This window comes from Branchiostoma floridae, chromosome 1 (assembly GCF_000003815.2).
Source record: "Branchiostoma floridae strain S238N-H82 chromosome 1, Bfl_VNyyK, whole genome shotgun sequence".
Classification (NCBI taxonomy): Eukaryota; Metazoa; Chordata; class Leptocardii; order Amphioxiformes; family Branchiostomatidae; genus Branchiostoma; species Branchiostoma floridae.
The window spans coordinates 30,271,169-30,297,222 of NC_049979.1; the positions used below are offsets into that span (position 1 = coordinate 30,271,169).

A 26,054-nucleotide genomic window follows, 5' to 3' on the forward strand; every position below is an offset into this window, starting at 1 on the left:
ATTAGCTTAGACTGTATTGCCGTTTAAGAAATTGAGTGTGAGCAATTAACGTACGAGAATGAACCGGTGCCTAATTGGGATGCAAAATATAGGAGGTTCACTGGGTGGCAATTATCATCAAACTTATGTATATTGCTAAGCTATGAGGTACTACTTGCTTCATTACAATATTTAACCCTATCCTATCGCGCCAACATTTGACGACGTATAACTCCCAAACGTCTTGTGATAGAACAGCCAAGTTTTGAACAACCAAACTTGGTGACTTTCCCTCAAATAATGTTTGCAAACATTTACAGAAAAAAAGAAGCTAAGTTTGCCGACAATATCATAAAAAGAGGAAAATCAGCTTTTTGTTTACTCAGCTGTCAGCAAATTTTCGTGTTTTCTTACAAAAAACATTTAGGTAAACGTTTTTATTCCGTTTTCATATGATTTGGGGATTATATGTTAAACATATATGTCGGAAGACATTTAAGGTTTATGATCCAAGATGGCGGATTGAAAGTGATAGCTAAAATACATATGACGTAATTTTATGACGTAATTTCGTTCTAGTGGCTTTTGACAACAGAAGTCTTAGAACACTTAAATGTTGATCAGAAACCATTTACTATTAACGCCTGCGTGATATGATTAGATAATATGATAATTGTCCGTTTTAGCCCAAAGTATCCATCAATTACGTCATAATTACGTTATATTACGTCAAACTTTATGATCTTATAAGCTTATCAGCCCCCCCCCCCCCAATTTAGTGTCCGTACAGTTAGCCGATTTTAAATTACAAAGGAGGGGGATGCAAATGAGCTACTGCTACCTATATAACCTAAAGTCTAAACGCCCTTCGGCACTTGACTTAACACGGCGGGAGCAATAACCTGAGTAGAGTTTGTACCATGATGGTGCATGAATTTAAATCTAAGATGAGTTTAGGCAGGCGTTCTAAAGGTTTTTGGGCCTTGTTTGCTACACTTGTTATTTTACTTGGGTTCAGCGTAAACCTCTTTTCTCCAGGTACAGCCAACGTTATGAAAAAATCGATTCCAACATCAGTCTGGAGTCATTTTGACACTACAAGCTGTCTGCATCGTGCTGTTGAAACATGTATGGAAGAAGACGGGAAGGAACATTATGAAAGTAAAAGATAATATCGATGACTGTATAACAGCTTAAAAATTCAACTGAAATCTGTATTTACCGGATACATTTTCGTATTGATTTATTTCTATGTTAAGGTAACTGGTGCAGGATTTCTCTGGGAAGTTGTGGATTGTACAATTTTCATCCCAAAAGTGGTACGATTGAAAATATATTGTCTTAATATTCTTTGACAGTCCAGTCTTCAGTAGACCATCAGTGCACAATAGAGGGGTTGACTTATTATATTATATCATCATAGCGTTCCGTGCCAGTACTGCAGCCAGGCCACGGCCTTCTCGTTAGCTTGTAGTAGGTCCTGGTTGGAGATGCCTAATACACAGTCCTTCGTAATGTGTCCCATGGTTTGGGTTGGGTGGCCACAACGACACTCAGCTGAGTTCACCCGTCCCCATTTCAGTAGGTTGTCTCTGGTCCTGCCTACTCCGGACCTTGCTCTATTCAGGTCCACCCACTCCCTTCTGGGTAGATGGGTGCCATGAGGAAGGGACTCACAAGGGGTCTGGAGAGCTTCATACGGTAGGAGGGTGTCGGAAGCTTTCCAGCGATCGACTCTGTACTTGGCAGCCTCCTTAGGGTTCAGACTCTGTATGGTCATGAAGCTCTTTCTAGATTTGAGTCTTCTTCTAACATCATGGTAGTAGTGTAGAGGGTGTCGAGAGTCCTGCTCTTGTACAAATTTCTGAGTTCTGGAGAGAGCTTCCCGTCGGATGGGAGGTGGTGCGATACCTGCTAGCCGGTACAGTGCTGGCAGGGGTGTGGGCCTCAGCGCTCCCGTTATGATGCGACAGGAAGTGTTGAGCTCAGCATCCAATTTACTGGCATGGCATGACCTTTCCCAGGCAGGAGAACAGTATTCTGCTGTGGAATAACATAACGCCAAGGCAGTAGATCGTAAGGTGTTTGCATCAGCTCCCCAGTTCAGAGTTGTGAGGTTGCTGAGGAGGTTGTTCCTGGAAGCAACCTTCTCCTTGAGTTTCCTGACATGCTCTCTATAAGACAAAGTTCTGTCCATGGTTACTCCAAGGTAAACCGGGAACTTTTCGTTGGCTAGTTTCTTACCATTCCAGACTATGTTCAGCTGTCGTTTGGCCTGGTGGTTATTCAAATGGAATGCACACACTTGTGTCTTGCTAGGGTTCGCATTTAAGAAATTGTTCTTGTAGTAGTCTGACAGACTGTTCAGAGCAGCGGTCAGTCTGCGCTCGATGACCTCGAAAGACTTGTGCTGGGTGGTTAGACCTAGGTCGTCAGCGTAGATAAACCGGCGGATGTTGTTGAACTGGGGAAGGTCGTTGGTGTAGACGTTGAACAGGGTTGGTGCAAGCACCGAGCCTTGTGGGAGGCCATTCGTCTGAGAACGCCAGCGGCTCCTTTTCCCATCCATCTCAACGAAGAACCGTCGGTTTTCAAGTAGCGACTGGATGATCCTGACAGTGCTTGTGTTCCGAACCATTTTTGCCAGTTTTAGTAAGAGCAGTCTATGGTTGACGGTATCGTATGCAGCAGTCAGGTCAACAAAAACCGCCCTTGTGACCTTCCCGGTTTCAAAACCATCCTCGATGTGCTGGGTAATGTTCAGGACTTGGCCACAGCAGGACCTTCCTGGTCTGAAACCCGCTTGGTTTTATTATATTATATAATCTAGTTATAACGTCATTAATGCATTTTTGGCTGTAACTTTAGGCTGTCCGCCTTAACGAGTATTTTTCTGTACAACACAAATCCAATAGAAATGTCTTTATGGGCAATATCAACTACAAGATATCAAATTAGGTTGATATATATCTTAAAGTATAAAGGGAAATCGGTTGCGATTCTCCGTAGTTAGTGTGCAACCTTGGAGCTTTATTTTTGTTATCTTAAAAAATTTAATGTAAAATAGGGTATTTCCCTTTTGTGATATTTCATTTTTATATCAATTAATAGTGTAGTTTGAGGTTGGTCCTTTTGTAAAGGTTGTAGATACAAGGAGACCTCACAATATATCTTGATACATAAAAAAAAATCCAAATCAACACGATAAACAATGGTTCTAATAAGAGGGAAAATATCCCTAATACACTAAAACCATATGGCAAAGCAACTACAAAAGATTCTTATGATTACAAACGTTCTCCTGGGTGACAAAATATGACGTATAGTTTGATCATCAATCCCGACTTTATAATTCTGGAGATAACTATACTGTAACATGTCACTTTCCAGCTTTTCCATAAGGGTTTTGAAAAAAAATAGGTTGACGATTAAGAAATAGGCACAGTACACATGGTTAGCCACATTTTATACACAGACACGCACATACATCTATCTATCTATCTATGTATCATCTGTCATGTCACTTTTCAGCTTTTCGCGAAGAGTTTTGAGAAAATTGGTTGACGCTTAAGGAATAGACCTAGTATATATAAACAAACACATTGGCCCAGCAGGAATAATGTACAACTAGAGTTCCACGACCTCATGCTTCCATGAAATATTTTGAGCTTTTGTTAATTGTATTCAAATTGCATAAAGATTTGCATAATTTATGCTTGGTAAAGTTCATCATAGACCAGTTTAAACCTTTCAGAAGTAAAAAAATCCCATCATGTATCATTAAGCCCTTTAACCATGTTTGCATTAATTATGCTGATCAGTTCCCCACTTGTTTGTTTGGTATCAATAGTCATGAATTACATTTATTATGCTAACGTCATTATATATTATTTTTCTAGTGTTCATATTCAAACGGACTTAAATTGTTTTATATTTATCGCAGTTCGCTTGTAAAAATCAATTGACTTATACATATTTCCAATTAAGCAAATTTTTGGCGGATATTATGTGACTAGTTCCTAATTTGCATACGTGGTATCTATTTTGATATAGCTTTCTATAATTAACATTTGTTACATTTATTTAAGGTCATTCATTGACAACTATTGACTAATACGATTTCCTCAGTAATTATGCAAACTACGTCCTAATTTTCATAACATGTAAATCATTAGGAATATTGTTGTCTAAGCTACCTGCTAGACTACAATGATGGTAATCTGTCGTTCTCCTGCCGTGATCCTCTTTGGAATATCATGACAAAAACGCCCTGGCAGTTCCTAAGTTACATGTTAGGGGTGGGGGGTATGTGGCTGAAATTTGCACCACCTATTCATCACGCTAAATGTTTTCTACACTCAAAATACCAAGGCCATATCATGTCCGGGACAAGACATACATAGAAGAAAAAAAGTATGATAGAATATTGAGAGCAACGTTGTAACATAAACAATACATGAATATCATAATGAATAAATATTGAATAAATATTGCAGATACGAGTACAATGTCTAAAAGGCAAATTGGAATAGGCTAAAAACTATACATTTTAAAAGTCTCATCACGCTAAAATTGATTGACCTGTGCTACAAAGTTAGCTAAAAAAAATGACCAATCTGGTAGAGTATCAATCAATCAATCAATCAAAAATGGTTTATTATAAAACAAGTTTCTGGCAGCCAGGGGCTGAATTGTGTCTTGTTGTACATACGATTGCTTGTTACGACATACATATAATCACTAAAACGTGATCAAACTTTAAAACTAATGATCAAAACTAATGATCAATGGCGAACATTGCTGCTTTAGTGGATATTTAGTATAAAATAAATAGTAATACATTTGGCATACAGCTCGTAAACAGTGTCATTTTGTTTCGTTGATAAGACCTAGCAGTGACGGCACTGGGCTGTTACGGAATCTGGCAGTACGGGTGCTAGGTAGAGTCAGTGCCTGTGCGTTCCGCAGGTTGCGGCCATGCGTCTGTCCACGGGTCTGCGGTATCAGGTCTGCAGTTCGTTCAGACTTCTTCATGCTGGCTGCAAACTTCCGGCAGAGGTTACTTCTTTCCTCCAGGGTTTCAAGTCCGCACTGTTGCAGGGCTGATGTGTAGTCAGTGTAGTGTCGCCCGAGGATTGTTCGACAAGCGCGTCTCTGTACGTGTTCCAGGGCTGCAGTCTGCTTACGTGTGAGACTGGTGATACACTGGTGCACAATATTCCAGAATGGGCCTGATAAAACCACTGTAAACTGTTACCAAGTTAGCTACCGGTAGTCCGAACGTCTTGAGTCTTCGGAGCATAAACATGCGTTTGTTAGCCTTTTTGGTGGACTCACAGACTTGCTTGTCCCACTTCAGGTTGGACTGCAACCATACTCCAAGCACCTTAGCGACTACCACTGTCAGAAGGGGCTTACCCTCGAGAGTTATGGGTGGAGGGGGTGGTGGGTTCTTCATGAAGCACACAGTCAGCACCATTCAGATAATAAAAAACAATGCAACCTACGGGCTTTCGGGAGTATACAGTTCGTTCAATGATTTGACCATCAGCATTCTATTTTGTACAAATTAGTAAAAGGTACTCAGATAATAAAAAACAATGCAACCTACGGGCTTTTCGGGAAATGAAATAAATCTATGCTCAGCAACAACGATCACCAAGCATTAGAGATCAAAAGTTAGGGAGACAGCAGTGCACTTCCGGCCTATTACAGCAGCCTTCTGCCATTTAATTTGAACTCCGACCGGGAACCTGAAACTTATATTGATTGTAAACGAAACGAGCACAGGGCCTGTTCCAATGACTGGGTCACCAAAAAAGTGCAAAAATTCCCTGCCTCTTTTAAACATAAAAAAATATAAGAAGTATAAGAAAAACAGCACAACACTCGTCATAATTCCAGGCAACCCTTAACTCTATCTAAACCGGGCTTTTTTTAGGATAGGACAGGGTCTCTTTTGACCCAATTTTGTTGCCAATGAAGACGACACTGACGCCTGTATGACGTCAGAAAATAAAGTCATTTGTCATCTTGCATCTACATATAATTTTTACACATATAATGCCCAAACCGAAAAGAAATAGACTAAAAAGTGACTCGCCAAAAATAGTTACTCAAGCAACTGGATATGATTTTGAAACGGTTAGACGTTTCGGATAGAATCCACTATCCTTCGTCAGTGACACTGAAGAGATCTGGAAGAAACAGGTCTTTTATACTCTAACTATGAATGAAGACAAATTCAGATGTCCAATAGGAAAGGTTGTAAGACAATTCAGACTGAGACAATTTGGATTCCAAAGAAAACAAAGCTAAGCCAAAGTCAAGCTGAAGACAATTTGGATTTCAAAGGATAGCAAGGCTAAGACACAGTTAATGCAAATGAGTCAATTAGCTCCTGTTGTTTTAGGTACAGGAGCTAAACGTTTTGTTGGAGGGGGGGTAGTGCTATGTCACTATATTCCTTCAACCTCCAATCCACCGACATCCTAGACTGCTGGTTTGAACGGGGACTAGGAGAGGCCATATATGAGAGAATATACAATCCCAACCTCAACAGAAAAGGGGGGCTGCGTATGGAACTTTCCGGCACTTGGGACATAGCCCCCCATTGTCTTCATTCATAGTTAGAGTATAAAAGACCTGTTTCTTCCAGATCTCTTCAGTGTCACTGACGAAGGATAGTGGATTCTATCCGAAACGTCTAACCGTTTCAAAATCATATCCAGTTGCTTGAGTAACTATTTTGGCGTATCTTATTACCTGGATGTCTAACCTACATCGACGTAAAAAGTGACTGTGTTTTGTAGAAAAATTAAAGATTTTGGCGGAATTTTCGTAAAAGTAACATGTACCGTTTATAATGCGTTTGTCCGCCATCATGGATTTTGACATATGACCTCACCAAACTAGCATGAATTATGATTGTTGAATTATGAATGTAATCTAAAACTAGAGTTCGGGGACCTCATACCTCCATGAAATATTTATTGCTTTTTGTGGATGTAATGTTAGTTGATGGTCGGTTGTATTTGAGAGTAATGGATATTACTGTTATGGGAGAGAACTGGTTAGACAAAAAAATGTCCATCTGATTAGGAAATATAAATATGTGACACTTCAAAGTCTAATGTGAGTTTAACAGATCGACGCAATATGGTAGCGTGGTGTTCTTGAACAGTGATGTTTGGCAGTTTAACTGGCTAAGGTTGTCAGCATTCCTGAGGTGCCGACCATGTGCCTCAGAGCGGTGTGGTGGGAGCCAGTTGGAAAACTCAGAATGAACAAGGGATCTGGCAAACTTTAGTCAGAAAATTTTACGTCTTACATGTAGAGGTTCTAGATCACACATTTGTAGCGCTGAACTGTAGGAACTGTAGGAACGACCAAGAATGATCTTACAGGGTCTGAGCTGGACACGCTCTATCATACGTGACTGTTCTACTGTAAGCCCAGGGTGCCAAACCTGGCAGGTGTATTCCAGGGTGGGGCGGACAAACCCTATGTACACTAGTGCTCAAACCGTGTTTCTTCAAACACCTAATCATGTATAGACGGTGGTTAGGTTTGCCCACAATGATTCAGATGCGCCAACAAACAGTCTGGGAATTGCAGGTGGTTTTTGCAGGGCGCATTTTTTAAATATTATAAAGTTATGATAATGCTTAGTGCTGGTAGCATGCAAGGTACAGAGTATGTTTTAGAATGCATAAAGAGGCACTTGTGACATATTGATATATGATGTTTATTGAATTTGCATAATATATATGTTACACCACAAACGAAATACAACACTGTGTCCCCAAACGCTCAAGTACATAGATGCAATTTATTATCACAATCAAAATTGTCCGGCTTCCCAAAACAGATGTTCTAAAATGTCAAGATGGGTAAACAGCTGCTCTTAGGTGCCAACTGTTACAAATATTTCAAACAGCTGCCATCAACATCAGGACATCAACTGTTCAGATAAGGAATTAACAAACACATCCAGATAATAGATATACAATATAAGCAAGTACATACTCAACTTCAATGTAATACAAGGCAGAACACAACATCTAATCACTTTCAGCTTTCACACTAAGTATGAAACCAATCCATCCAGCTGTTCTTGAGTTATCTTGTACACAAACATACAAATACAACTGAAAATATTCAAATTGACCGGAATGGGCAAACAGCTGCTCTAATCAGGAGTCAACTGTTACAGATATCCTAAGCAGACATAAATAAAACGAATTATTATATTCAAAAAGCTCAGGGTTCCCCAAACAGCTGTCATACAAATCACCTCACTATCTGCTTGGAGATAAGCTCATTAACAAACGCTTAAAGCACGATGCCTGTTCCATTATATCGCAGATATAGGGGTGATTTCTTATATTATTACATCAATTATAACGACAGATACGGCACCACAATTCGAGCTTTCATTACACCGCACCAAAACAACAAGTGTGAAACCAATCCATTCAGCCGTTCTTGAGTAATCGTGTACACAGACAGACAAACATAACAGAAAACATAACATCCATGACATTTCATGGAGGTAATTACACAGGACGTTAATGGTGTAGATTAACAACTGTGGTCTAGCAATAAAACCTTAAAATCTCAGAATTCAAAATGAAATTAGTACATTTGGTACAATATTCTCGTCAGAAACCCATTGTAGGGCAACACAAAAAAATAAAAAAACTGTAAATGTTTCTCAGAATTATTTCCAACAATATTGTTTATAGCTTATTCACATATATTTTGAGATTATGACGCAGAAAGCACAAATTGCTTATATTAAGTCTTGTACTAAAAAAACATACGCATAAAACAAAAAAAGGAAACCACATACATACATAAGTACAAAATGGATTACAGAAAAGGAATTTTTTACAAGTTGGTGCTGAATCAATTAAGAGAACCTGCCTGTGCAATCGATAAAAGTATTGACAAAATCAAAAATACTACAGTTTTGTAGATGTGAAAGATGTTTATCCTGATAACAGTAAAGAACATGTAGTGTCGTTGAGGTGCTTTATGTCTACTATTATATTGGTGACAGCCAATAACAAAGAACTTCTTTGGCTGGTCGAGTGTGCAGTGTAGGAGATAATGTTCAGTTCTGTCACAATGATAGCCGCATTTACATTTAGCATAATCAATCAGCTGTGTTGAAATAGGTGGTATGTTTACTGACTGAAATTTAGACGCAGCCGTGTAAGATGAACTGCGGACCGGTGTTGGGCATAAGAGAAATTGGAGTATTTTGTCTGCTTGTTGAATAATGAGTCCAGCTTTTTTTTTTAAATGTTGATTGTGAGGGGGCTTTAGCTTTCGAAGGGAGTTCATTCCAGTTCGTGGTTCAATCTTTTTGCTGAGACAAACGAATACAAAACTTCTTCCACAAGAGACGTGTCATCAGCAGAAAGGTTGGCATCAGTTTGCAAGTTGTCCACTAGATCATTAATAAAAACTAGGAAAAGGAGTGGGCCCAGGAGCGACCACTGTAGGACACCTGCGTCAATCGGTAGCCAGCCGGAACATGCCTCATTAATGACAACTCTCTGCTTTCGATTTTCGAGGTAAGATTGTAGCCATTGAAGGAGTGAACCAGGTATTCCTTGTTGGCTTAATCTAGAAAGAAGGCCACCGTGCCATACTTTATCAAAATATTTTGATATGAGTCTCCGGGAGTAAATCCAGAATTACGATCGGTTAGCAGGTTGTTGCGTTGTAAGTAAGTTGCAAACAATATTCTAGAAAAAATCACCATGTTTCGTAGTCCATTCTCAATCCAGTAACTGCATTGTAAAATTGACGCAGAAACAAGGGACATATGATGTACTGAAGCTAAAATTCCAAACTTATTGTGCCGAGTTTTCGGTAGATTTGACTTTGGCAGGGTCAGCTGAATTTCGAAACGATCAAAACAATGTTACTTATAAAGATCAGTGGGTACTGAATAATTTGTAACTTATTGCTCGTGGTCAATTGATCTGCATTCCTTCTATATTGCCCACCCGCCTATCGTGGCAACATTTCTCCAGTCCCTTGAGAGACACATAGAAAGAGTAAGAGGGAGATATATATGTCAGTATGTCAGTATGAGGTAGCCATAAAAATGATGCCAAAACATGACGCAGGACGCAACATAACAAAACATATAATTGTTTTATGTTAGGAAATCAACAACAAGCGGTTCGATTTGAAAAATCACATTCAACAAGTAAATTCATTTACGCTGAAACTTTATTCCTTTCAGCTCTCGAAATATTCTTTTAGACTGTGGGGGAAACGTTGCATCTACGGTGGAACTATTCAAAGAGACCTACCCAGGAGGCCGTGAATTTATCATTCATTCCTTTGAAATGGATCCCCGCTTAGCTCCGTACTTTGCGGCCTACCCCGATGCTGTTTTTCACAACCCTGTTGCTGTATCAAACAAAGACAGTAAGTGCGAGTAACTTTTCTTCACATTCAAATGTCGAGTCCAATCAAGTTGTTTGCTAGATATAGGATAAGAATGCAAAATAAGATACATGTCGTTTTTATGAAGATAGCAACAATCCTTGTATAAAGAAAATGTTGAAATGTAACTTCGGTTCACCCAACTAAAAATGAATTTTCACCGCCTATAAGTCTCGCGCGAGACAAACGACATGTTTGAAATTAGTAGTAAGTTAAAAGCTATGACTAAAAATCACAGAAATTACTAATGTCATATAGCTGTTGTTATAATATCCTCGAGATAACAACGATGATTACGATTTTATCACTATCACAATATCTCAAATAACAGGGTTGGTCAATGAATCGTAATAGTGTGGACATAGCTTTCTTAGCGATGGTTGGGAGTTGTTAAAATACAATTACAACCAATATATTTGCAGAATGTAACAACTAAATGCATATGGTAGCCATTTTTTAAAATAACAGTTGCAACTGTACCATTTTAGGCTTTACCATGTCATATCTTGAAACCGTGTGGTTTCCCGAAAGAAGTTTAAGAAAGAACAAAGATGGGATGATGGGAGGAGGAACAATTTTCGCTTACGACGACGAAAAGAAGGACAACAAGACTGGGGGCGCCAGGAATCTTTCTCGCCACATTCGTGTTAAAACCATTGACTTTTCAAAGTGGCTCCGTGAAAACATCCACGAAGAGGATTATGTTATCTTTAAACTGGACGTCGAAGGGGCAGAATATGATATCTTGCAAAAGATGGTAGATGACGGGACATTCCATCTTATCGACAAGTAAGTAATATGTATATATGTATATATGACATGTTTACAGTTTTTTGACTCGGTCCTGCGGTCGATTAACAAAGTAGCCCAACAACTATGTACCCTGAAATTTGGAAAATCATGTTGTACCGCGTGGATGTAGATAGGTCCGATATCGGCTCCTCTAATCCTCTCCAACTCGGGCATCCTCCTAAATGCAAAATAGCAATCGTAACTTCCATTCATAAAGCCGGTAACCGCCATTTTACAGACAGCTCCAAGCCTATTAGACAACTCAGTGAAGTGCTAAGTGTTCTGGAGACCCTGGTCAACAAACGTCTGCCACACAGATACTGAGCAGAAAGCTTATATTGTCCCAGAAATTAGGTCAAGACCTGAAATTCACTGGAAATATTAATTTTTTTCTTTAATCGATTAAATGAAGCCGATATTTTCATAATGTACCTTTTAACATTTTAAACATCCCACAATGTATGTTCTGACTGAAAAAAATTCAAATATACCAACCCTGCCAGACTTATTCTCTTCTAAAGATAACAACGGAATCATCCACCGTAGTTCAATACAAGCCACCTGGGGGCACAAACTTGCACAACTTCCTCCCTGACTAAAGACGTAACCACTACTCAAAAATCGTGAAACTGCCATATGAATATAATTTTAACGCCAACGTTGACGCACCGCTGCAGTACCAATACTTTTTTGCCATTATCGAACTTGAACTTCGTTTTTGCAACCCCTACATAACTACCAAATATCATTCGAAACGACCCACAACGTCTCGAGTTATCGTGTCCGCAACCGATCACACGCAAACACTCGCTCCGCTGCAGCCCCGACAGAAAGTGGCAGGTTAACATATTTTTGAACAGAACATTTGTTTCTGCAACCGCTACTCAAATATTAGATATCATGAAATCCCATTCACAGCTACCCAAGTTTTATGCGGTAGACCTACACGTTGAGACAAAAAAAAATTCTGACAGAATATAACCTTCTTGCAGCTGTGCGAAGGTATTTAGGCGTCAACGTTAAAAAAATCCTACAAACGTAGAGTTTTTTGTACAAAAGCTAGGCGATCATCCAGAATTCTTAATGGTTGTGATCTAAGTAAAAAGGATTATAAAGGGCTTACTTGTCAGACTATACACAACAATGGAAGAATCTCGAGTATGCCGTCACTGTCATCGTACAAAAGTATCCACTCCGAACTATCCCTATTGTCACTCCAGTACCTACGTCGCTCAAGTTCCAGACGGCAGTAACCGTATACAAACTGTTGAATGGACTCGTACGCTGACCTCCACCTCTGTTTGCTTTCTCAAGCACGGGCTTCTGCCATTCACTCCCGCTACCCCATAAGGAAATTTGACCCCTGCATACAAAACTGTCCGATCCCAGAAAACATTTGTGAGCAGAAGATAATGCTGCCTGTATAACCCCCTTCCAAATAGTACTGGTAAAACACTCCGAATTTTACTCGATATGCATTTGACAAGAAACAATATATCCACACTGTGAATATTATAGCGCCCATAAGTAGTAACTGATCAAGGTAGCTTTATATGACCTCGATTCCATAATATTACTGGCAGCATATATAGTCTTACCGGTAGTATTTTTTGCTAACATCGCTAGTAAACACCGATTTCCTCCGAATTAATTCATTCTGGCTTAATTGTATGACCTTGCAACCGTTTACATTGTTCATTTGATATTGCACAGTTACCCCGGTCAAGGAACTGCCATGGCCATGACCACCAGGGCCAGATTTTGATAATAGCATTCGAACAGTTTAGTAGTCCTGGCTAAATTTTTTACAACCAAATAATTCAATGCAATTAGATATTTGAAATATTTTGGGCAATTCCCAAATACTTTCACTAAAACGAATCACCTAGTACATTTATGTAGAAATGGAATGTCTCAGAGGCAAATCAATACAATATGGACTATTCAATACCAAGTCCGCTAAAACTGTTTTTGCATAATCACCCCTGCTGCCAATGAAATGGAATTACTAACTTTTTCCCGTGCAAGAATGGACTCTCCCCATGTCATCTCTATGTCACACTTTGACCAAAACAAAAACAAAAAAAACTTTTGACTTTTGCGAAATCAACCCAGTCTAAAATTTGATTTCAAAAGGTTTTAACCTTATTCATTAGCAATAGGAATCCTGGTTGCTGCTGATCACCGGACCGAAACAGCAGATTAAAGTAACCAGGAAACCTCGCCAGAATCTGTGGGGGCTGGGTTGTTTTTTCCAGCCATACTTTGACTTTGGATTTAGTTAATCCTCCTTACGACATACCTGCTGTACGGATAAAATATTACACATAGTATGTGTTCATATTACATTGTCTATTATATTCTATATTTCAAAAAAAAATATTTTATCTTATGAGATCAATCTATATCTTCTTGATATTTTAGGTCTCACATAAATGGTATGGCCTTCTATCACATTTTTTTATTTGTTTTTTTTTTATTTCCACACATACAGATTTTATGGAGAATGTCACTTCTGGCATCCTACTGGCTGGAATGAACATCAGAGACAAGAACTTTTGAAGAAAATTAAAACAATTGGATTCACAAAGACGTACTGGGCTGGTGAGGAGAGAACTTATGCCGACTTCGATGATCTGCATCAATCTCAGGTACTCATACTGGGAAGTTTCACTGTAATGATTTCGGCTTCAGTCTTTCACTGACTGCCATACCATTGGGTGCAGGGCAGGGCTGGGACACTGTAGACACTGTTAATACTTTCTGTATCAAATAGTCTGTTTGACACACTTATAGGATTTAGAAACAATAGATAGAGACTTTTACTTGGTTTACAAGTCATCCATATTTCTGTGAACACAAGCCAACTGTCAATGGAAAGTTGTGTAAGTCTTGGGCCATGAGTGCCCTTGCAACTTCCGACCGGATTGCAAGTTTCTAACAAACATCGTACGGCGCAGCGTGCACATTATTTTTCTGACAAGAACTGACACATCTTAGATATGATATCTAATAAAGACGTCTGGATGCTGAAAGAACTGTGTCGGTACTGTTATCTTGCTCTTGAATGAATATTAATGAGTCACATTTAGAGTTCGTTGACTACATTATGATACTTTGTAATCGGGATAAAAAACACATCTTTTGTAAACCCTAAAACACCTGACTTTTTTTTCGACTAAAATGCCCGAGTGGAGTTCAAACGGACGTTAAAATGTTTTTTTTTGAAAGAATCTTATTTTGGGGATACATTTTGGGGATCATTTAGCATACATTGCTTCGTCAATGTAAGAGGAAAAGTTTGACATGTTAAGTTAAGGTGTTTCTAATTCCAGCTTATTATTGTAATATATGCAAACCATCAGAAGGACTAACCCTATTTTTACAAAGGAGGGGAATGTTCAGCACCCCTGAAGCTTTTAAGCAGCATAACTAATGAATGGCTATCGCTAAAGCTACCAAAGCATGATTTATATTTATTCGGGTTACATTTGCATACGAGTTAGCACATTTAATATTCCCAAGTTAGTGAATTCGACACATTTAACATATTTGTGAATTTATATACTTGTATTGAATTTAATTTATTTCAGTAACGTTGCAGAAAAATGATGAATATCAATCGAAACGTCCGCAACTAAATCTCCGTTTTCGTTGAGTTATAGAGATAGAATTGTATTTTAACAAGAATTACATTTTACAAACGGTTTAAATTTCATCCATTAATGCAAGGTAACATACGACGCCCCTGGAATAGGAGGACAGGTCCTTTCCACATGCTCCCCGTCCTCATCTGGCGAACTCTCCGTGTCTGTCGTCGTGCAAGTTGGAATGAATCTTAAGTCCGCTAGGAAGCTGGTGACTACCCTACAGGCGTACCCCAAAAGATTTCCAATCACCCTGTTCATGTATGGGGATTTTGCAGAGTCACATCCAGAAGTTTTACGCGAGTGGGCGAGCTACTTTAACATTGGAATGCGTGAGGTAAATTTTAAAACTGTTTTATGATTTTAAAAGCGATTTATCTGTAATTGATTCGCAAACGTAGTGTCACAGAGGTATGATTTGGCAAAGATGCGTTACATTGAATTAGATACGCTCAGATCATTGTCATACAAGTTGTAAGATAGTTTTGTTGTTTATTTTACGATGAAGAATAAAAGGATCTATTTATATGCATATTTTAATGACTGCATTTAATGTACTGTAATGTTAATTTGTGTAATAACAGAAGTATATGAGGTCGCCAAGCTCTAGTTTATGATTTTACTGTCAACGTAACCCTAAAGGAGGAGTGGTTAAAACTCTAACCCTATTCAGACTGGGGGGGTGGGGGTGACTTAAAGTACCTCCGCCAACTTTGACGTCGTATAACTCCAAAACGGATTGTGCTAGGCCAACTAAATTTGCAAAAAATACAACAAACTGACTAAGTTTATATTTGTAGTTTTAAAGGTATGCTACGTAATTATCTTTGTGACCTCCCAAGTTAGACCCTCTTGGCTGTAAGTAACAACTTCCAGGCCTCCAGTAGGCACCCTAGGGGTGGGCTAATGAGTTTCTTCTTTTCAAACACTCAATTTTTTTTCACTTCAGAATAGGGTATAATTATGCACTTAGTCTATTTTGTAGGGTATCAATAATCTGAGGTTACATTCCCTTCAAAACTGCAAGAAATCTTGCAAATATTACGTTTTTCAAAAACTCTGGTGCAACTGTCATCAGACACCCCACTGTGCAGTCAGGCACACAAGACACTGATAAGCCAGATGTGGGCGTGTTTCTATATGAAGCATGGGGGTCCATGTAGGAAGATCACAGTTTGTAGACATCATCTGACATGTTTGTTTGATGCACTGATGTTGCAACTTCTCTCACTGAGCCTTGATATTCAATGCTAAAGGGTAGACTTAGCTTACTATGTAAAGAAATGGCAGGAAAATCTACTTTTTGTATTGTCCAAATATTACGTAGCATAGCTTTAATAACGATTGCCTTATTAGTTAAAAAGTAATATTGATATGTTTGTATCAATTCACGCAAGTGGGAAGTGTTTTTTACCAGTACCATACTTTTGAGTTGTGAACCGTACAGCAAAGGTAGTAACGTCCACTTCTTTCTGTCACGTTTTATTATAGAACCAGCCCTATCCATACGGGATTTTTGAAATGCAGAATTTCAACATTACTCGAGAGAGTATAGTTAGTTCTGAGATGCGACTGAACGAAGTGGGGATTCCGGTCTACTACTATTTACCAGATGCTATACAAGGACGGATCAAAACTATAGCTCAGAAACGGAAACTCAGGATAGTTGTACCAACTGTCATATTTCCTCCTAAAGGTTGGTTCTTAATCTTTTACCAGTTTTTTCAGTGTTTAAATCTAAAAAAAAAATAACGGGATGTACTTCGTTACAGTCTTTTCGTGTAACTCTACCTGTGTTTCTTTTTTTGTTTCTTTTTTTTTTTTGTTTCTATTACTGTATAACTCATGTTATATTCACGAAAGTTCATTTTTGTTTAACGATCAAACTTGCATGATTACAATGTCAACAAAGTGAATATGCCAAAAGTAAAACATTGCGATCATCTGTCATATGTAACTAAAGCCTATCAAAACCGGTCTTTTCTGGTCAATCTAGAAACGGTAACTTATTTTAATCCTAAATGACATTTCGTTTGACAACTTGATTTTCAGAGAATGGTGTATGCGCAATATATAGAAATGTCAATTCATTAAAATATGTATAATGCACATTGTATTGTTAATTTTTTTCGGAATACCTGTATAGGTGTTCATGAAATCCCCGAATGTTGCCAAAAAGACTACGGCAAACCTACTTCATATCACGTCTAAATGATGTCGTACATTTAAGAATAATAAAACTTAACGAGCAGCCCCCCCCCCCCTAAAATTTAGTGATCGTACAGTAAGCTATTTTGAAATTATAAATGCTGGCCGAATGAGCATCCAATAAAGCCCAATTTTGGATACTGTTAGATATCTATAATATATTTTGGTCAGCATTCACGCTATCATTATAATTGTCTTACAATCATCCTTGTAATTATATTGTTCACAGAGAATGGGATCTTGACGTGGGATAACTACCATCAACACCATGACGTGGCGAGGGTTCCTAAAGCACTTCGACTGATCGACAGCCAGCTGATGAACAGTGGAGGGATCTTATGTTTGGACTCCGACTTTCCGGACAGCGTGATGATCTCCGTGTTTCTGATGGACTACCTTGTAGAAATGTCTCAGTATGAGTTAGTCAACCTCGACAAGTGTTTCTGAAGTTGAAATATTCTTATTTAGAAACAAAAACGTTATATCATTGTTTATCATATGATAGATCATTGTTTATTATAAGATCCTTTTATATTCAAATAATAAAATTGACTTTCCAGCCGAACGCCATATCTAACAAATATAACCCCATTAGCATAAATTATGAATATTCAATTATGATCGTAACTTAAGATTACATTGTATGTTGATGATAAAGCAACACGAAAAAAAGGAATTTTTTGGCAGAATTGTTGCCAACAATATTTTAGGAAAAGCCTATAAGTGTCGTAGTCCTAGCACACGTCGTTCAGCAGTTATATGCGACGTCAAATTTTGCGCGGTATGTAGTACCGCTCTCTGGTCAGGGCATAGATGAACGATTATTTCATTTGTTGGTATGGTTTCTGCAAACACAAACAATTTATTTAAAAACCTAAGGAGTTTAAGAAGAATATAAGAACTTCGGTGGTAGATTTATTATCATTTTATAATAAAACAGTACACAATAAGCATATAACAAGGGTTTGCAAGATACCTGCGCAAATAACTTAGTTATGTTAAAAAGCTTTCCGTTGTAAGGTAGATATACGAATGTTATTTTACATGGTCTGTATGGGCCTTATATACATGGAAGCATTGTACAATAAACAAACGTCAATTCTTCCTGCAAGAGAAGTTAATAATCCATGTCGGAGCCGTAATTCGTAACGTATTTATTATTAATGATAACAATGAAAATATATTATAATGCTAGTTGGGCCAATGAGTTTATCCCACAAGCACTCGACCTTGTTTGCGACTAAAATGACCGAGTGGGGTCCATTTTGTTCATAAAATCTCAGTTCCAATTGTTATCGGTGATCATTAAACATACATTGCTTCGTCAATGTCAGAGGAAGATTATGACATGTTAAAGTGTTGCTAATTCCAGCTTATCCTCATAATTTATGCAAAAGGTCAGAAGGACATTATTACAAAATATTGTTGGAAAACAATTTTAGTCAATAAAGTAATGATTTTTTTGGGTTGTCATGGCAACGGAATTAAAAAGGAATATGTTTGCCAAAATTTGTCAATTTCGATTTAGACAATATTTTTTTGGTAAACTACACTTGTTTTCTAACAACAAATAAATTCAATGTTATTTTCATGATGCAAAATTTATATTTCATGCTAATTTCATGACCTCATTAGCCCTATTCAGACCGGGCTTTTTTGGTCATCCCTGGACCGGGGGGGGGGAGCTTTTGAGGCCCTCCACTTCTAAGTCCTATAACTCTAAAACGACGTGCCGTAAGGCCACATAATTTTCAGGACATAATTTCGAGATAATATCTAAAAAGTATGTGACGTTTGACGTTACGTTGACGTAAGATGACGTAATTATGACGTCATCAATTTCATTACATTGGCCAAACCCATGAAAAATGGGTATTCTCAGAAAACTTCAAGTTATGCTGAAAAAATGTAACAACAAGTGCAGATAACAGAATAATAATGTCTATTACGACTTGCGTTGCCAATAGCAACATCAATAACGTCAATATGACGTCATAAAATGACGTCATCCACATCTAAGATACGAGTTGGGCTCCGCCATATTATATCCACCACCTTGAATTTTTAAAAATACTTTTTTGCAACAAATAATCACAAAGGGCAATGGAAATAGACTAAATCCATTCATTTAGATGGTTTTTGATGAAAAAATACCAGGTAGTTGCAAATTTTAAGGGATAATTAGCTTGTTTTCCTTGATCTGGCCATTCCGTCCGCCATCTTGGATTTTGGGCTGATGACGTCATCAAATGAGCATAATTTATGCATATATAATTATGAAAGATATGCTGAATAATATAAGATTTTATTTATGTAACAAAATCACAGTAATATAGCAAATAAATTTGAAAAATACATTGTTAGAACCAAAAATAGTGATTTTTGGCAAAACTGCCTGTCAACAAACGGTTGCCATGGCAACAAGAAAAAATGGAAAATTTGTCAAACTTCGTAGAATTGTTGCCAACGATATTTTAAGAAAACTCACTAAATTTGGTGGCTCTATCGTAAGCCGTTCTGGCGTTATAGGACATCGAAGTTAGCGCGGGCCTCAAAAGCCCCCCCCCCCCGGTCTGAATAGGGTTAGTCAAATTCCAAGATGGCTGCCCTTATCAACTAAATGATGTCATAATGTCGTCATATCATATGGTGATGACACAAAAGTTTTTATGAGGATTTAGTTTTACATGTTTATATCCTCTGAAAGTTTAGTAGTCATGCGATAAGTATTTAGGGAATCATTCTCAGTCTGTCTGGGGTGGACCAAAAAATGCACTTTGTTGCTTGGGTCCACCCCAGACGGACAGAACACAGACTTTCTTAATAGTTGAACGGTATTGAACCAAGATTAAAAATGTTCAAATGGTACTTCAAAATTTACGTCTGGAGTCCAAATGGACCTCTCTCGGGTGTTTGAGGGTTAAAGTTCACTGTAAGAGTAAAAAGGTTTTGTTACCAAACTGAATAACTGTGTATTGCATAAATGTTGAAAAAATTGTTTAACTGGAAATGGCGACCGGGTAACGAGAAGCTTTATTCACCTACCTTCACTCATAGTTGACATTCCTACTTACTTTGTCTCTCTGTATGTAAATATACATCTATTGTATACAACCAATTGTATCTCTTAAAGCCTTTTGGTAGACCAATAAAACACACGTGTCGCGATTTTCAAATCTTTCAATCCATCTGTCATTTCATTTTTTCCCTTATTGTAAAGTAATGCTATCACGCAGCTCTTTTACTGATAGAAGAAGGCCCCGGTGAACTATGCGAGCTTGGAAATTACACTACGTCAAGACTGGACACTATCTCGCAGTGGAAAGTTAATTTTAACTAACAATGCGATAGGAGCAAGTGAAATTTGAAATGAAACCAAAGTCGTATCCAATTTATCGCGTAGGTTTTTCAATAAGCCCAGCTGTTGTTTTGTGCGGTTTATGTTTCAGCAAGAAAGGTCTTTAACCCACATCCGACCGTTTGGGGTGATTTTTCTCTTCGCCAAGAAGAGTATGTTATTGCTGACTTGGGTCTGTATGTAGGTCAACAGCAAATAACTCCAGAAATTGTGGATGGAACTTAGTGATTTTGGTAGGTGTGTAGCGGTTGTCAAAAGGAATCCCAAGTTAGAAAACAGTTTACCTGGCGTTTTCCTACGGTACTGCAGCAAGCTTGGTATGTTTTTGGGGTTTGTTTTGGGCAGCATAAGTCAAAATGCAGCTGGGCGATTTTCACGATACTTGGTAGGTGTGTAGCGGTTTTGGAGAGGAAAGTCAAGTGCGAAAATGGTTTTCCTAGCTTTTACCTATGGTGCTGTAGCGGGATTTGTATGTAAGTGCGTTTGTCTGTATGCAGATTAATTCAAGAACCCTTGAATGGATCCTGATGATATTTGGTAGGTGGATAGGTGTCAGGAAAACGAGGGTCAAGTTCGATAATGGGCCCTCTAGTGGCTGCCTAAAGTACTGCAGCAAAAACTTTTAAATTATACACTTCGTGTTCTGGACATGCAGTGGTCATGATTTTTGAGTGGTAGATAGCCCTTGGGACAGAAAGTAAGTGCTGTGAGTTTGGACCTCCTAGCAGCTTTTTGGGAACTGCAGGCACCGATTTCCTTTCAAACTTTGAACGAGAATAACTCAAGACCGTGTTGACGGATCATCAGGATTTTTATTATGTAGATAGAATGAGTAATGACTTACACAATGTAATACTTATTATGCAAATCAGCAGATAATTTGCATAATTAATGAGGAACATTCTTAAATCCATTCCAACAACATATAACTCAAGAATCTGTGTATGGATTTTCATGATATTTGGCGTTTAAGTAGCGTTTGCATAAAGGAAGGTTGTGTTCGAAAATAGTTGGCATATCATTTTCCGTTAGGACGGTAGCGGGCCGAGTGTGTGCGTCCGTTTGTGCAATGCATAACTCGAGAAGCCTTGAAAGGATCCTGATGATATTTTGTAGGTGGGAAGGGGTTAGGACAACGAAGGTCGAGTATGATAGTGGGCCCCCTAGCGGCTTCCTAAGGTACTGCAGCAATTTTTTACATCTTGTGTTCTGAACATGCTGTGGTCGTGATTTTTGAGTGGTAGATAGCCTAAGTGACCTCTTACATAATGTAATGCTAATTATTCAAATCAACAGCTAATTTGCATAATTAATGAGGAAAGTACAGAAATCCACTGAATTCCATGGTAGGACTTTCAAACTCGTTTGCATTGTTTTTTGCTGAAAGGTACTTTACATAATACTCTACATGGAAAGATGCATTTACTATTCAGTGTAATCAGTGGCCAATTAACAGAAATAAACTGTTTTATATATATATATATATGTCACAGTAGAGATCCAGTAGAATCGCCGATTCTCCTAGGAGAGATCGCGAACGTAGTTTCTCCCAGGAGAAATCCCGATCACAATCTGTACTAGTACAATCGCCGATTCTACTAGTATAGATTGCGATCGGGATCTCTCCTAGGAGAAACTCCGATCCAAACTCAAATGATGCTAAGATATAGGAAACAGACTGCGATCAGGATCTGTCCTAGGACAATCGGCGATTCTACTAGTACAGATTGCAATCAGGATCTCTCCTAGGAGAAAGTCCGATCAAAACTCAAATGATGCTAAGATGTAGAAAACAGCAATATTTTTTTTGTAAACAATGATTGCATTTAGTATTAATGGAAACCTACTAACTCATTACCAACTACACTGAAGCCTACTTGTGTCAATTCTACAATGTTAATTTCACCGAAGACTACCACACTAGAATCACTTCTGCAACCTAACTCAAGATACACTATAGTATATAGCATCACTTTCATGGTAAATTTCAGGTTTTCTGATAAAGTAATTTCTGATAATGTAATTTCTGATTAAGTAGTGGCAGAAATCTTATAATATGTGAACGACACCAACAGGTGATCAAACAATGTGTCGGTATGCAAATTTCACGGCTTTGGAGGAACAATAACAACTGTAAAGTCGTCAAACAGGTGTCAAAATATCAAGCAGAGTTTCAAGATATTACTCACAATTTCACACCTATTGAGTACATTTCACAACATGTCATACGTATGGCATCAGTTCACAACTTTATAACTAAATGAAATCATTGTTTTAAAAAAAAATCATTCCTGTTTCCTACATCTTAGCATCATTTGAGTTTTTATCGGAGTTTCTCCTAGGAGAGATCCTGATTGCAATTTGTACTAGTAGAATCGCCGATTGTCCTAGGACAGATCCCGATCGCAGTCTGTTTCCTACATCTTACTATTCTTAGCATATATATATATATATATATATATATATATATATATATATATATATATATATATATATATCATTTTGACCTATATCTATAGACACAATTGTTACACTGATGTTTTGCTGGAGGAGCTTGTGAGCTGGACGCTGTTACACTGGGGACAAAACCTCTGGAAGGCATGAAATTCTTATTGACCAGGCAAGGTACCAGGTCATCTGTGATCACAGACTTGTTTGGGGAGCATTTCTGGCTTTGTGAGGATCACAGTTCATGCTACTATTTAGTAATACATGAATAAGACCTTAAGGCCACATCAATTTACTTTCTTGGTTCACGAATTCGCTCGCTCCTATTTTTTGGAAAAAAAAGATAAAAATTACCACTCAGCAAATTTTGACCATTAATGAAACCATTCACCAACTTTCTGGTGTAGCAAATTGACCTTTACATTATAAGCTCCTTAAAGTGTGGGTTCAGGTGCTGTTACTGTACAATAATAGTGTTTTTGTACTTTTTTCAAGCTGAAAACTTTTTTCTTTGTGTTTTGGATTAGCCGTTACCTTTACCCCAACCATTTTACAAGTTTTATTTTTATTTTTATTTCGCCCTCTCGCTCCATATTTTTTATGAAAAAATCCGTGAACCTGGAAATTAAATTGGTGTGGCCTAAAGTCTTAAATAAAGGCATGATTATTTGGCGAAGAGATGTGTTTGTCGAACTCTAGTTTTTAATTCGTCTGTATACATGTCTTACAACATCTATTAATTTTTTGTCTATGTTAAGGTCTGGTTCGGTGGGGTCGAAAATGACCTCAGCCAGTTATGGTTATGAATCATTTATTACATAAATTTCAACACATTTCAATAAAATAACAGGCATTCCTCATGCAAACATTCCACAACCGGTGAAACGCCGCGGATAAGCGACGAGAGGACGAAACCTCCACAACTTTAGCAAACTGTGATGTTAGTGACACTGGTCTTATTTTGTCGAAGTCTGTTGGTTGGTCTTTCAGGACGGGGATTACGATCGCGTTTCAGGTGGTACTCTGCCCTGACGTAGGGATTCGTTTGTGATGTCAGTTAGCGAGGTGACAAGTTCACACGCATAGTCTTTAATGAAGGGTATATTAAGACTCCCTTTTTTCCCCTATAAACATATATCTCTCAAACCACCGAAGCTTTTTTTCTCGACTACTTTATGGGGTCAAAACTGATCCCATAACGTTTTGTACAAATATAGTTTTTTTGTTTTACTCTTTTAAGTTATTTGTATATATGTATAGTTTCCTTTATCTATGTCGGAAAGTTTTACATGACTAGGTGAGAATAATTCTCGCTCATTATCATAATGCATGCAAAAGATCACTAGGGCCACATTTTGCACTAACGCTAATCAGACAGGGTAGTTTTTTTTTTTAATGCCTCTACCTTCTTCAATGCTAGGGACACCAAACTTGGTATCTTTTCAGAAAATGTTGATAGCAAAAATTTAAAGTCAATAAAATAAATTTCTTATTTTTCATGTTGCCATGGTAACGGAATTCTGGCAGCCATATTTATTACGAAATTTTAATTTTGGCCTAAATATTTAAGTTTTAAGGTTTTCTTGGCAAACCACACCTTTTCATGACATTTTATAAAAATGAAAGTAAATTTCATGATTCATTATTTAGAATTCATGCTTATTTGATGACATCATCATTCGATATCTAAGATGGCGGCCGGTATTAGCTTGATGACATCATGATGCTATAGTAAATGATAATGACACCAAGTTGTTATCATGCTTTTGTTTCACATGTGCATCATTCTCTGAAAATGTCGTTATCATCCGAGAAGTTGTTAAGGTTAGGGTCTCAAAAGTTAGTTTTCAAATATGCTTGGGTCAGTTTTTGACCCCACTGGACAATGTATTAACTTTCTAGGATAGCTTAATCAGCAATGAGCCAATCTCGGTATCAGTAGTTATAAGACACATATACAAACTCATGGCTTTACGGTCGGATTAGGGTTAATCAGCGCAAATGTAAGACAATAGCAGATTTACATGCTCCTTGATAACATCCTCGGGTGGATGCAGAATAGCGTCATGCCACATAGACTCCGACATTTCCCAGACATCTAGGATCGCAACGTTTACGTCTTCCAAGATTTTTTTAACTTCCAATAAAAGTTGGTAGGAATACCAATCGCTGTTTTCTACAAAATGACGGAGCCGACCGTGGTGATTGGTATTACTAGTTCGCCAGATGACCATTGTGTCTGGATAACGGCTGTGCAGTCTTTCTATGGCATGACGAATGCCCCAGACTCGTGAACGGAATGTTTCCATAGGTTCAGCCATGTAGTGTGCCCATAACCCTAAAATTATCACAACATCCGGTCCTCCTACAATGTCATCAATGCCCTCTGCTACATAACTGAGCCTGTTAACTCCTATTGTCAATTTTGCGTTGGTAGGAAATTGATGAAATAAAAATGTCAAGTTGATGTTATATTCATTGTTTACTGATGATGTTCTGTAACGGTCAGGTTCCCTGTTACCTAAGCCAAGGAAAGTTGTTAAATATTTCCACCACTGCTTTGTCGTGGAATCCCCCAGAAAATGCAATGATTTGTTTCGCAGACACTCTAACATTGATCGAGCTGAGGGAAATCGTCTTGTTTGGCATCTTAGGCCGTTCCAGGTTCCGTTGAACCAATAGCCTTCTGACACTGTCTCTGGCAGGCGAGGTGCGCAGAGTGGTAGGGTGCTTCCTGCAACTCCTGGTCACACATGGACAACATCAAACATATGGTAAGTATCCGTGAGTAATTCTTTTAGGTAAGAGAATCACAGAATGACAATGTTTAAGTTAACATAACCAAGTCATAAATTCATATAAAATAAATTCATGAATTCAATTTTGTATCATTTACATACAAGACAATACTTAACATTAAGCACCTTACAAATGACTTTATTTTTTTGTTTAGTTGATTGCACAAGGTAATACTGCACAAATGCATATATATATATATATATATATATATATATATATATATATATATATATATATATATATATATATATATATATATATATATATATATATATATATATATATATATATATATATATATATATAAAAATATATATAATATAAATATTTATATATATATTTATTTTTTTTTA

At 37.8% G+C, this 26,054-nt stretch overlaps 2 protein-coding genes across 4 annotated transcripts in view; one reads left to right on the forward strand and one right to left on the reverse strand.

Moving 5' to 3' along the window:
- The first annotated feature begins 871 nt into the window (after positions 1-871).
- Positions 872-18,687, forward strand: LOC118430544. 2 transcript variants are annotated; one of them, XM_035841481.1, is made up of 7 exons: positions 872-1,147; positions 10,244-10,431; positions 10,938-11,238; positions 13,736-13,892; positions 14,974-15,225; positions 16,380-16,584; positions 17,326-18,687. In XM_035841481.1, exons 1-7 carry the CDS (start codon positions 900-902, stop codon positions 17,541-17,543), a joined length of 1,569 nt encoding a protein of 522 aa, XP_035697374.1. In that variant the 5' UTR covers positions 872-899; the 3' UTR covers positions 17,544-18,687. The 2 variants fall into 2 exon arrangements, with proteins under 2 accessions (XP_035697374.1, XP_035697380.1); XM_035841487.1 differs by lacking the exon at positions 872-1,147 and adding an exon at positions 9,007-9,563.
- Positions 18,688-23,696: 5,009 nt separating this feature from the next.
- LOC118430606 (NXPE family member 3-like) overlaps positions 23,697-26,054 on the reverse strand; it is a 7,174-nt gene continuing 4,816 nt past the window's right edge. For both annotated transcript variants that reach the window (XM_035841584.1, XM_035841590.1), the window contains one exon: positions 23,697-25,645. In XM_035841584.1, the coding sequence (XP_035697477.1) occupies positions 24,891-25,645 (755 nt within the window). In that variant the 3' untranslated portion in view covers positions 23,697-24,890. The remainder of the gene's footprint in view (positions 25,646-26,054) is intronic.

Excerpts from the sequence above, each read along its gene's own strand:
- LOC118430544 (XM_035841481.1), top strand. The coding sequence starts at position 900 with ATGATGGTGCATGAATTTAAATCTAAGATGAGTTTAGGCAGGCGTTCT. Across the intron at positions 11,239-13,735 it reads ACATTCCATCTTATCGACAA|ATTTTATGGAGAATGTCACT; the intron begins GTAAGTAATATG and ends CCACACATACAG. Across the intron at positions 13,893-14,973 it reads ATGATCTGCATCAATCTCAG|GTAACATACGACGCCCCTGG; the intron begins GTACTCATACTG and ends CATTAATGCAAG.